Source organism: Podarcis gaigeae (assembly GCF_964106915.1).
Source record: "Podarcis gaigeae genome assembly, chromosome: 17".
In the NCBI taxonomy this organism is placed as follows: domain Eukaryota; kingdom Metazoa; phylum Chordata; class Lepidosauria; order Squamata; family Lacertidae; genus Podarcis; species Podarcis gaigeae.
Genome location: NC_139694.1, coordinates 37151524 through 37164903, shown reverse-complemented (window position 1 = coordinate 37164903; position 13380 = coordinate 37151524). Strand labels below are relative to the sequence as shown.

Genomic DNA, 13380 nt, shown 5'->3' with positions numbered 1-13380 from the left:
TTCATTTTCATGGTGTTGGCCTCAGGGGCTGCGTAACAGAAGGACGAATGATCCAGCCATCCGTGGTGTAAAGATGCAAGTTTCCCGACATAGCAAAATTCTCTGGACCGTCTGAACCACACCACCATGGTTACTTCTTTTGCAAATACTTTGGGGATTGCTTATCAATTAATAGCCTGATGATATCCCATTTAGGACAGTAACTTCACAAATCAAATCATGCTAATCTGGTTTTTAGGCAATTATTTGGCTGGCTCTATTTCTATCTTTCTTTTTTTACTGCAGAAGGGAGAAGCGGTTCTTTGTCTCCCAATACTCTCTGCTAGCCAGAAAGGGGAAAGAGCCTTTTATGTTTTCTCTGGTGAAACTTCAGCTTCGGGGGCGGCTCTTGGCACAACTCTCTTTACTTTGAAAAGGAACACGCTGAAAATCAATTCCGCGGCCTCTTCCAACACCCGAGGAGGAGCAAAGCAACCCTCTTTTGCTGTCACTTCAAAGCACTGCAAAAAGGCGAACAGTACAGCGACGTTTGCTGCATTGTAATTTTTGTGATCACTGCAGATGGTGACAGCAGCCGCGAAATTAAGAGACGCCTGCTTCTTGGGAGGAAAGCAATGACAAACCTAGACAGCATCTTAAAAAGTAGAGACATCACCTTGCCAACAAAGGTCCATATAGTTAAAGCTATGGTTTTCCCAGTAGTGATGTATGGAAGTGAGAGCTGGACCATAAAGAAGGCTGATCGCCGAAGAATTGATGCTTTTGAATTATGGTGCTGGAGGAGACTCTTGAGAGTCCCATGGACTGCAAGAAGATCAAACCCCTCCAGCTCTGAGTGCTCACTGGAAGGACAGATCCTGAAGCTGAGGCTCCAAGACTTTGGCCACCTCATGAGAAGAGAAGACTCCCTGGAAAAGATCCTGATGTTGGGAAAGATGGAGAGCACAAGGAGAAGGGGATGACAGAGGACGAGATGGTTGGACAGTGTTCTCGAAGCGACCAGCATGAGTCTGACCAAACTGCGGGAGGCAGTGGAAGACAGGAGGGCCTGGCGTGCTCTGGTCCAGGGGTTCACGAAGAGGCGGACACGACTAAACGACTAAACAACAACAACAATTTTTGTGAGCCGCTTTGTTCTCAACATTTGCTTGTGAGCAGGATGCAAATATTGAATAATAATACTGTGCGGGGAGAGGGTTTTGTTATTAACGTGTTATTAAGCCGCCCTGTGAACCTCGGATGAAGGGCAATAATTAAATTTAATAAACAACAACAACTTAAAAAGGAGGGGATATAATATAATAATAGCAATGACGACAGCTTGTTTGTATTGGAACGCCGTTTCCTAATCCTCCCCCTCCCTGGCAACGGGCGTTTCCGTTCCAAACCGGAAGTGAGGCCCCGCTTGCTTTTTCAAACGCCTCGCCTTGGCGGCCGGAAATGACGTTCCTCAGATTCTTCCGGTCGCTTTCCTCGCCCCTGAGGCGGGGATGAGGCTGGCGAGCTGGAACGTCAACGGGCTCCGGGCTGGGTTAGGACCCGCGGGGTTGAGGCCGCTCCTGGACTCCCTGGGGGCGGATGTCGTCTGCCTGCAAGAGACCAAGGTCACCCGTGAGTCGAGGCCAGGAACACGCGTTCACACGTGCATAAGCAGTCCAGGGCAGGGGGCGAACGTGTAGGGCCCAGAACCGGCTTAGTTGGCGCCGGCTGCCTTGTAAAGGTTTATGTCATGTCATGGCGCGGGAGGCAGTTCTGACGTGAACCATCGATGGAGAACGCGTGTTCCTCCAGACTAGATGGGGGGGGGGGAAGCCTCCATCTGTTGTTGGACTACAGCTCCCATCATCCCTGTCCACTGGTCCTGCTAGCTAGGGATGATGGGAGTTGTAGTCCAACGACATGTGGGAGGACCTCCCCCAAGAGGTTGGGAAAGACTGCTCTATTTCAAAATAAAAATAAAAATTTGCATTTTCAAAAGCAGGAACAGAGAGCATATTTAACCCCTTCCCGTTCCCTCCCTTCCCCCGTCCCACTTACAACTTGGTACCAAATACAGCATATACCATATGACTTCCCTTCCACGCTTTTCCTGGTTCCTTTGCTTTTCTACTACTCCGTGTAATCCACATCTTTTAAATAATCCAATTTGTTATCTATTAAATACTCTTTTCAATTTCAACTCCGCTGGATTTACATGAGACCTGCTAATCTCTGTATTTGTCTATACTGGTTCTTGAAATAGTCAATAAGCGTCCATTCCTCCTTATAGTCCTTATCTTCGTTTTCACAGAAAAATCTTGGGTATTTTGGGGAAACTTTTTTTAAGTATCTTTTTTAATTCGTTATATATAGTTTCCAAATATTCCTTAATTATTTTGCAGGACCACCACATGTGAATAAAAGATCCCTCAATTTCACTACACTTCCAACATATACCTTTTTCTTTATTAGACATTTTTGCCAATCTGGTGGGTGCTAAATACCATCTGTGGGCCATTTTCATCATATTTTCTTTTATCGCATAACATGCCATAAAATTCATATTTACTTTCCACAACTTTCCCCATAATTCATAGTATTGTGAGCCACATCTTGTGCCCACCTAATCATGCTCGATTTCACAAATTCTTCTTTAGTTTCCCACTCCAACAGCAGTTTGTACATTTTTTATAATACTTTTATATTTGTATCTAATAAGTCTTTGGTAAACTGAGACTTTTGTTCTGCAAAGCCATTTTTCCTATCTTAAACAATTCATTAAATCTGATGTACCTGCTCTAGACGACGGTGTTGCTTTTGTTCAGTTGTGGGTGCGGGAGGAGGTATTGCTTTTAATTTTTCTTTTATTTATTTCATGAAATTAGTGCACCAAAAGCCAAAAACCCTCAAAGCAGTTTACAGAAAAAGATAAAACAATAAAGACAAATTTACAACCCTACTTTAAAAACTACCAAAGTTAAAATAGTAAAACAGGTAAAAATTACCACATATGTAACATGATTTGCTGTTACATTATGTGTTCTTTGTTTTTATGCTGTTAACCACCCTGAGATCTTCGGGTGAAGGGTGGTATATAAGTTTCATAAATAATAATAAGAGCTACAACTCCCGTCAGCCCCAGGTAGGTAGCACAGCCAGAGGTCAGGGGTGATGGGACTTTGAAGTCCTGCAGCATCTACAGCAGTGCCACTGGATCCCCATCACTGGCTTACAACTGGCATTGGTCCAGCAACTGGCATTGGATCCAGCAAACAAACAAACAAAACACAGGGTCTGTGGCAGATAAAGAGATGGGGTCCCTGCCCCAAGGACCTTACAAGTGCATAAGGTGAGATAAGCTTCACGAGTAGAATTAGCCCCCATTAATTTTTTTCCTCCATCCATGAAGAGTAGAGAAATTGTATTTTAGAGAAAGGCAGAATCATGTGCCTTTTTCCACCTGTCCCCAGCTCACAAGGGGTCATGGTGGAGATTCCTAGTTTCATTATCAAAAGCAAGATTGCTCAAAGTTGGGCACCTGACCCTACTTTTGTCATACAGTTGTATTTTGGTAACCTGAAATTGGGTGTGGGACAGGTATCAGAATGGGTTAAAAAGACGTGTCTGACACCCCTCCAACATTTACAGGTGGGAAAGGCAGTGCCAACTACAGATGAGAGGCAAAGGGTCATGATGCAGGGCTGCAACATGGTGAGATATATTTCCTTCCTTGAGAGAAACATTTGGGAAAGGGGTACCCTTTTGCCTAGGATTAGGATGAGGAGCCTGTGGCCCTCCCATGTGGTTGGACTACAGTTCCATTAATCCCTGACCATTGATTTAGGCTGGCTGGGGCTGATGGGAGTTGCAGTCCAACAACACCTGCAGATTCCTCCACCTCTGCTCTGGGAGTAAAGCAAGGGAGAGTGAGGAGTCAAAAGAGAGGAGGGGACAAATCTTTTACAGTGTTGGTGGAAGACATCCATTAAAAATCCTGCCCCCCCCCTTGCAAAAAAAATCTGGATAAGCTACATTGCCGAAAGAACCTGCATTGCTGTGACCACATTGCTGGGTGAACCTGTAACTTTTTGCACGTTGGAAAAAAGACAACAACAGCAAAGAGTGTGATTTTTTTAAAAAATGGTTTTCTGGTGTCGTGTCTCCAGCCTGATGGCTTTCCAAATTCTGTTTTGTTCTCAGGGGACCTGCTGGAGGAGCCACTGGCAATAGTGGAGGGCTATAACTCTTATTTCAGCTTCAGTCGCACCCGCAATGGCTATTCAGGTTAGTGGACAGTAGCAAAGGGGATCAGCCACCTCTCAGGTTGCCAATGTCTCAACATACTCCTGTAGCTCTGTCTTAAGTGGTGACTTCATCTGTCACTTTCAGATGGCATTGATTTGCCTCCCTGCCTGAAAAATATCCCCTGCTTTTTACCGCTAATCAAACCACCATTCTTTATTTTATTCTGTTGCATATAATTTGCATACCACTTGATTTTTTTATAAACCCCACCAAGTGATGTACAAAATGGTGTGCCTTACCTCTGTAAGGTACAGAGGTTTCAATTTGTTTCTTTCTCTTGTATGTTGGATCAAATAGATAGCTTTATAGCCCACTTTGAGAGCCCAGAACAAACTTTCAGTCTCTCTTTGTCTTCCAGGTGTTGCAACGTTCTGTAAGGTCAGTGCCACCCCAGAGGCAGCTGAAGAAGGCCTGTCTGGGCTGTTTGCTAAGCACGATGGCGCAGTTGGTTCTTATGGAGAGACAGAGGGCTTCACAACTGAGGAGCTACAGGCATTGGACAGTGAGGGCCGGGCTGTGATCACCCGTCACCGTATTCGGTAGGAACAGGAAGGGGTGGGAGGGTCTGCAAAAAGTTCCTTTTATTGCCATTGGCAGAGCTGTGAGCCAATGACAATGCTTGGTAACTGGCAGCGGTTGTAGTCGAGAAAATTGTGGTCTTAAGAGTGTGAGCCAAGAAATGCCCAACTCAGATCTAACCCTCAAGGATAAATTTATTACAGGGCCTGTCACCTTGCTCTCAACTCTCCATTTGTGATCCTGGCTAATAATAACAATAATATCTGAAGAAGTGTGCATGCACACGAAAGCTCATACCAAGAACTGACTTAGTTGGTCTTTACTGGACCAACAATTTTTTTTGTTTTGACAATAACAATAATAATTATAGCAACTTTACAGGGTTGTTGTCAAGGAGAGTTGAAAAGAATGTGTGTGTAAGAGAGAACAAGTTTCCAGGATTTTTCATATTTTCCTGGCCAGCTAAGAGGGCTAGATGCTTTCCTTTTAATTTGAAGCAAAATTGAGATTTTTTGCAATTTTGCATCACATGCTGGGTTACACATTGAGGTAGGTAAAGTTGAAGGACCCCTGGGCAGTTAAGTCCAGTCAAGCTTGACTATGGGGTGCAGCGCTCATTTCACTTCAGACCGAGGGAGCCAGCGTTTGTCCACAGACAGCTTTCCGAGTCATGTGGCCAGCATGACTAAACAGCTTCTGGCGCAACAGGGCACTGTGACAAGTGGCAGAGCACACAAAAACCCTGTTTACCTTCCTGCCGCAGCGGTACCTGTTTATCTACTCATGCTGGTGTGCTTTCAGACTGTTAAGTTGGCAGGAGCTGGGACAGAATGAATGCCACACTGACACCACTGCAGCCATAAATATTTTTAGAAGTATGCAGAATGTTTCCAACCCTGGCTTTAGGAGCAAATTGCTGATTGCTGAGTGTTCTTTCCATTTTAACACATGGAATTTCCTGAGCATCATCAGTCTTGATAGTGGAATTGCCTAAACTTGTTGTGAAGATGTTAATGGCTTTGGGTCTATAGCTGTCCTAGCCAGCCATGAATCAGGGAGCTTGAGCCATTAGTAACTGAGGCGTGACAGCAATGATGTGCTTTGTCCTTTCACTGCAGCACTTCAGAACAGCAGGAGACCACGCTGACAGTCATCAATGTGTACTGCCCTCGTGCAGACCCTGAAAAACCAGAGCGTGGGGACTTCAAGCTGCGTTTCTATCACCTCTTGCAAGCTCGGGCTGAAGCACTTCTCAGAGCTGGAGGGTATGTGCCACTCCTCTCATTGGCTCAGTGCAATCCTAGACATGCTTATTCTGGGACTTACTCCCTAGTCAAGCCTTTGGTGTTCCAGTCCCTTCCAGTGTTTTGGACTCCGACTCCCATCAGCCACAGCCAACACTGGTGGAGCAAAACAGCTGGAGGGAGCCACGTCAGTGAGCCCCACTGAGTTCAGTACTACTTATTCCAGAGCAAGCGTGCAAAGGATGCCCTAGTTAAGTTTTCATGAGATCGCACTATTGTAAAGGACCAAGCTGTGAAACTCCTGGTGAAGTTTGGGGCAGACAGATGAGTGCCCCAAACTCAATTGGCTATCCCCCAGAGGGGTAGCCAATGTGGTGTCCTCAATAAGTCATTGAAACTCCATCTCCCTTCAGCTCCAGCCAGCCTGGCAAATGGTGAGGGAGATGGGAGTCCAGCAATAGCTGGAAGTCAGCAGATCAGCAAACCCTGGGGCTAGCCACTGTTGTCTCTGCCTCCATCCTCGTTTCAATGTGGGAAGAATACTGAGCTGTGCCATAATTGCTGCAAATACATGTGAGGAACCTTGAGAAAGTCAAAGAGCCCAAATGAATGACGCTGATGATATTTCATTGCCTCAGCCGTTATCCCTTCCCTGTCCAAGCCAGCTTCCAGTCCACCAACCTTCTCCGATGGAGTCTGGACTGTTGGGATGAATGGGACCTCGCTGTCTTGCCTTTTTGCCTTGCAACTCATGTACATTTCCTCTCTCCGTCTAGCCATGTGGTCATCCTGGGGGACATCAACACAGCACACAAGCCTATTGACCACTGTGACCCGGGAGATCTGGTGAGCAATCTTTTTTTTTTTTTTTTAATAAATTTTTATTAGGGGTTTTTACAAAATAAAGTACAGAAATAAACAACCTTTCTTTTATCTCAACAAAGTTTCATAACTTCTTTGGACTTCCTCACATCTCCCGCTGCCATTTTCATCATCATAAATTTTTCCCAGCAATTTATCATCTAATTTGCAAATTTTATAACCACTCATTTAAATATAATCCTCTGTAAATTAGTTTCTCTTAATCTCACTTTACATCCCATTTCAATCCGATTTTGTGGTGGCCAATTATTTATGATCAAACATCCTACTTAACTTTCCGCCAAATCACAATATTTTTGTAAATAAATCTTAAATTTCCTCCAATCTTCTTCAACCCTCTCTTCTCCCAGGTCTCGAATTCTGCCAGTCATCTCGGCCAGTTGCATATAGTCCATCAGCTGCATCTGCCATTCTTCCAGAGTGGGTAGATCTTGAGTTTTCCACTTCTTGGCGATAAGTATCCTTGCTGCTGCTGTTGCGTACAAAAAGAATGTTCGGTCCTTCTTTGGCACCATCTGGCCGACAATGCCCAGGAGGAAGGCCTCTGGTTTCTTAAGGAAGGTATACTTAAATACCTTTTTCAGCTCATTATATATCATTTCCCAGAAGACCTTCACCCTGGGACAAGTCCACCAGAGGTGAAAGAATGTTCCTTCATTTTCCTTACATTTCCAGCATTTGTTGTCTGGCACATGGCATATTTTGGCTAGTTTAACTGGGGTCATGTACCACCTATAAATCATTTTCATTACATTTTCCTTCAGAGCATTACATGCCGTGAAGTTCATCCCCGTGGTCCACAACCTTTCCCAATCCTCAAACATAATATTATGCCCAATATCCTGTGCCCACTTTATCATGGCCGACTTAACCATTTCATCTTGTGTATTCCATTTCAACAGCAAGTTATACATTCTTGAAAGTACTTTAGTCTTAGGTTCTAACAATTCTGTTTCCAACTTCGATTTCTCCACCTGGAATCCTAACTTTTTATCCTTTTTAAAAATTTCTTGAATCTGAGCGTAATGTAACCAGTCTCGCACTTTATCTTTCATTTTTTCCAAACTCTGCAATTTCCAATTGTTACCCTCTTTCTCTATTATTTCCCAATATTTCGGCCATTTGGCCTCCATATTGGGTCTTTTTCGGGCCTTAGCCTCCAGAGGTGATAGCCATCTTGGAGTTTTATTTTCCAATAGGTCTTTGTATTTTGTCCAGACATTAAACACTGCTTTCCTGACAATATGGTTCTTAAAGGCCTTATTGATCTTAACTTTGTCATACCATAAGTATGCATGCCAGCCAAATGCATTGTTAAAACCTTCTAAATCTAACACATCAGTGTCCTCTAGAAGTAGCCAGTCTTTTAGCCAGCAGAAAGCTGCGGCTTCGTAGTACAACCTTAAGTCTGGCAGGGCAAAGCCCCCTCTTTCTTTCGCATCAGTTAATATCTTAAACTTAATTCTGGGCTTTTTGCCCTGCCAGACAAATTTAGAAATATCTCTCTGCCACTTCCTGAAGCACTCCGTCTTATCCACAATTTGCAATGTTTGAAATAAAAACAACATCTTAGGCAATACATTCATCTTAATAGCAGCAATTCGGCCTAACAAAGAAAGCTTCAATTTTGACCAACTGTCCAAGTCTCTCTTAATTTCAGACCAACATTTTTCATAATTATCCTTAAATAGACTCAGATTTTTTGCTGTTATGTTTACCCCTAGGTACTTTACTTTTTTAACCACAGTTAGTTCTGTTTCTCTCTGAAACCGTTCTGACTCTGCATCTGTCAAGTTTTTTCCCAACACCTTAGTTTTCTGTTTGTTTAGTTTAAAGCCCGCTACCCGACCAAAGTCCTGAATCAATTGTAACACTCTTTTTGTACTAGATTCTGGCTCTTGCAATGTCAAAACAAGGTCATCTGCAAAAGCTTTAAGTTTATATTGTTTCACTCCGATCAGATCTGGTGAGCAATCTGCCCACTTTCATGCAGCTGCCTTTACTCTCTAACAGTACAGGGCCTGGCAGTGCTGCTGCAGCGGCAGAAAATCTGTTCCTCACAGGCATGCACAGTTGGGTGGGGAGTCCTGACACATAGGAAGCTGCCTTACTTTGAGTCAGATCCTTACTCCATCTGGTTCAGCATTTTCATCACTGACTGGCTGCGGCTCTGGTTTCAGACTGAGGGCATTCAGACGGAGACCTTCCCAGCCCAACCTATCTTGAGATGTTGGGGGTTGAGGCTGGGACCCTTCGGCACGCAAAGCAGAAGCTTTGCCACTGAGCCCAGCCCTTCCCAACGTGTTTTGGGAACATGAAGTCTGCAAGGTTGTGCTTTGAGGGTGAGGAACAGTGAGACAGATTCCCTCACCCACCCCAGGCTGTGAAGGTGGGGAGTATGTGAATGTTGGCCGTGGTAGCGTGATTTGAGGTACAGGTGTGTTAATACTTTGTTTATTCATTACTGTATTATTTACTTATTGCATTTATATGCCACCTTTTCTTCTAAGGAGCTCAAGGTGGTGTATGTGGTTCTCCATCTCCCCATTCCATCCTCACAACAACCCTGTGAGTTAGGTTAGGCCAAGAGATGGTGTCTGGCCCAAGGTCTCCTGGTGAGCTTCATGGCTGAGTGGGGATTCCAACCCTGGTCTCCCAGGTCATAGTTCAACACTCTAACCCATGGGTAGGCCAACTAAGGCCTGGAAGCCGGAGCCGGCCCAATCGCCTTCTAAATCCGGCCTGCGGACAATCCGGGAATCAGTGTGTTTTTACATGAGTAGAATGTGTCCTTTTATTTAAGATGCATCTCTGAGTTATTTGTGGGGCATAGGAATTCATTCATTTCCGCCCCCAAAATATATTCCGGCCCCCCACAAGGTCTGAGGGAAAGCGGACCGGCCCCCTGCTGAAAATGTTTGCTGATCCCTGCTCTAACCATTACAGTGCAATGGCTTAAAAGTTTTGGATACTGAGCGAGTGGAGTTCTGTGTTGTGGAGCTGGATGCTTCATTTATCGCAGAATAATAATAAAAATAATAATTTTATTATTTATACCCCGTCCATCTGGCTGGGGATGGAGACGCTTCTTCGGGTACACTTTAATTTTTGTTTTACATAGTCTTACTTGCAAACCAATTTGTGATATTTTCTGATGAAAAACAGTATATACATACTTTAAATAAATTAATAAATAGGCATGGCCAAAGTTGGGGATGATGTGCGTCGTTGTTGGGGATGATGCGAGTCTGCAGGGCTGCAGGTTAGTTGTCCCTGTGTTTCAGGATGATGCAAGGGTTAAAGGTAAAGAGACCCCTGACCATTAGGTCCAGTTGTGACCGACTCTGGGGTTGCAGCGCTCATTTCGCTTTATTGGCCGAGGGAGCCGGCGTACAGCTTCCGGGTCATGTGGCCAGCATGACTAAGCCGCTTGTGGCAAACCAGAGCAACGCACAGAAACGCCGTTTACCTTCCCGCCAGAGCAGTACCTATTTATCTACTTGCACTTTGACGTGCTTTCAAACTGCTAGGTTGGCAGGAGCTGGGACCGAGCAACGGGAGCTCACCCTGTTGCGGGGGGTTCGAACTGCCGAACTTCTGATTGGCTAGTCCTAGGCTCTGTGGTTTAACCTACAGCGCCATCACTTGATGCAAGGGTTACAAGAAACCAATGCATAGACAGCATTTGAAAGCACTATGGAAATCTTAATTTGTGAAGAAGCTGCATCCTAATGTTTTAATGTTGTATTTTAATCTTTTTAAAATTGTCTTTTAATCAACTTGTTTTTATTATTGGTTGTTAGCCGCTCTGAGCCCGGTCTTGGCTGGGGAGGGCGGGGTAGAAATAAAATTTTATTATTATTATTATTAATAATAGCACTTAACACTTCCACCACTGTCACCTGCAGGAATCCTTTCAGGAGCATCCCGGGCGCCGCTGGCTGGACAGTTTCCTGTGGGAGCCAGACAAGGATTCCCAGGATGGGAAATGCTTTGTCGACACGTTCCGTTTTCTGCACCCTGGTCAGAGTGACGCCTACACCTGCTGGTGCAACGTAACCGGTTCCCGGCAGCTCAACTACGGCACCCGCATTGACTATATCCTGGCTGATCGTGCGCTAGCATTGTCAGAGCTGCAGGATGCTCAGCTCATGCCAGATGTCTTTGGCTCCGACCACTGTCCTGTGCGGGTGGCGCTTAGGAGCGTCTGCCTGGGGGCGCCCCGCTGCCCACCTCTCTGCACCCGCTTCCTGCCTGAGTTTGCTGGCACCCAGCAGAAGCTCAATCGCTTCCTTGTGAAAGTGGAGCGGACCAGCCTGCCAGAGGAGAGGGGGCAAAAACGGGGCGGGAGGGAACCAAGTGTTGCAGGGGGTTCCAAGAAGAGACGGGTGGGTCCACCACAGAAGGGGCAAGGAGATTTGTTAAGCTTCTTCAAAGCTGGAAATGGCAGGCCTAGGGCCACCACCAACAGTGCCAACTATCAGTCTGTAATGAAAACGAGGACAGCAGAAGATTATGGGGTGGAACCTCCTCTGGACGCTTCTGGAAGGATGGCTGATGAGCATGGGATGGAGGAAGTTGCTGGTGGGACCCAGCCATGCACTGGAAGTTTGAGAGAGGAGCCCACTCTTGGCATGGCCAATGGAGAAGCTCTGGGTTGTGGGAAAGGCTCGGTCCCCTCTAGGTCAAACCAGTCCGCTGCCCTGTGGAAGTCCCTGCTGCCAGGTCCTGCTCGCCCGCCTCACTGCAAGGCCCATGGAGAGCCCTGTGTCCTGCGGACAGTGAAGAAGCCAGGACCAAACTCTGGGCGGCGCTTTTACGTCTGCGCCCGGCCTCTGGGGAAGCCGTCAGATCCCCGCTCCCGCTGTGACTTCTTCCTGTGGGCCAGTCGGGGGAATCCTTGAATTGAGAGGAGAACTGAAATGAGAGGACGTTAGAGGCACAGTGACCCCTAAGTGGAAAAGAAGGGGTTGGTTTCTAATGGAAAGTATCCTGGATGTCTCACTGCCTAAGAAGAGAGGGGAAGGCAGCCTCTGTGGCAGAGTGAGGCCTAGGCTTATTGCCAGGGGGGTCAAAGAGGTCAGGCCCCAAGTTTCCATGGGATCTTTTTGGACTGCGCCAGTAGAAACATACTTTTGTACCAGAGCACATTGGGAGTTTTGAGGTCTTTGACACCAGACCCTGCAGATAGGAACGTTGTTTAAAGAGGAATAAATAATTGGTTTTATTATTAAATCAACAGTTTTATGTGCTAGGACTAACACAAGCTCTGGGAGTACGCACGCAGACTACCCTGACTTGTGATGAGCATTTTCTGGATTCATGCCCACCAAACCTGCAGTTAACATTGGGTGGAGAGGTGCTCTTAAATGGTGCTCTTGCAGCACGTTGCTCTTTTCCCTTAATTGCCCTCCCCATAAACCCCTGTAATAACAATGATGCAATTACTGGGAGGTGATTCATTCTTATTCAGGCAGGGGGGAATCTTATTTTTTTTACTTTTGATAAATTAAAGCTGTTGAAAAAGAAAATCCCTAAGCGTTTGCTCTGTGGGAACAGGGAAAGTTGGATTTCTTATGTTCTCTGAAAAGAGAGTTGGGTGATGCTGAACAGGAGTTAAGGTTCTGATTCTGAGGAATGGCAGTGCTGTTTTGGCACTCCTGATCATAGCTGTCAACCTTCCCTTTTATTTGTGGGAAATTCCCTTATTGCAGCGCCGTTTCCCGCTGCTATCCCGGATTGTTAGATATCCTGTAGACTGTCCCTGGGACAGGTGAGGCTGCTGATCCCTTATTTTCAAATCTGAAAGTTGACAGCTATGCTCCCGATCCCTGTGGCATAAACTGCCCTGAGTGCTTCAGCTGTTGTGGTGACAAAGGGATTAAGCCCAGGCTTTTCAGATTAGCACAACTGAGTTCATATTGCCTGTACAGGATTGCTTTGGGGCAAAAAGGTGCGTCTTGCTTCTCTATCTGGGAATAATGCATGAAAATCCCTGCTGGCTGTCATTTGGATTGCAAGACATGGAACTTTCCCCTTTCCATGGGTTTCAGTGTGTGTGCTTAGGGAAAGTGGAGCCCTCTGCTGACCATCCCTGGTACTACTAGCATTATGCCTTAAAGGGGAAACCTGAATTGTCATTTGCTCCAATTCAGTGCTTAAAAAATGGGTTTCTCAAGGGAAATGGCTAGGGGTTGGGGGGAACGCTCAGACATGGGCCAGGAAAGTGCAAACCTGTGCCTAGAAAGCACAGGGCAAAAGGTAAGTGTGGACAAACCCTATGTCAGGTATGGGCAGGAGGTAGATCAGGAGATTCCTGGAAATTTTGTAGTAAATCAGCAGAGATTTCTGATTCCCAGTTTGGTAACACCAACCAAAGAGCTTCCTCCCTCCATGCCCCTCTTCTACATTAGGCTATTGAAATTCCAACAAGAACAAAATCTTAGGAGGA

General features: G+C 45.7%; 1 protein-coding gene and 1 long non-coding RNA gene across 2 annotated transcripts in view; both read left to right on the top strand.

Moving 5' to 3' along the window:
* LOC310835343 overlaps positions 1–13380 on the top strand; it is a 233228-nt gene that overhangs the window by 38189 nt on the left and 181659 nt on the right. The gene's annotated exons all lie outside the window — the stretch shown is intronic.
* Positions 1453–12460, top strand: APEX2 (apurinic/apyrimidinic endodeoxyribonuclease 2). The gene is made up of 6 exons (XM_083719218.1): positions 1453–1611; positions 4180–4263; positions 4643–4823; positions 5922–6068; positions 6824–6893; positions 10838–12460. The coding sequence occupies exons 1-6, from the start codon at positions 1491–1493 to the stop codon at positions 11831–11833; spliced, it is 1599 nt and encodes a 532-aa protein (XP_083575344.1). The 5' UTR covers positions 1453–1490; the 3' UTR covers positions 11834–12460.

Excerpts from the sequence above, each read along its gene's own strand:
- APEX2 (XM_083719218.1), top strand. The coding sequence starts at position 1,491 with ATGAGGCTGGCGAGCTGGAACGTCAACGGGCTCCGGGCTGGGTTAGGA. Across the intron at positions 4,824-5,921 it reads ATCACCCGTCACCGTATTCG|CACTTCAGAACAGCAGGAGA; the intron begins GTAGGAACAGGA and ends CTTTCACTGCAG. Across the intron at positions 6,894-10,837 it reads ACTGTGACCCGGGAGATCTG|GAATCCTTTCAGGAGCATCC; the intron begins GTGAGCAATCTT and ends TGTCACCTGCAG.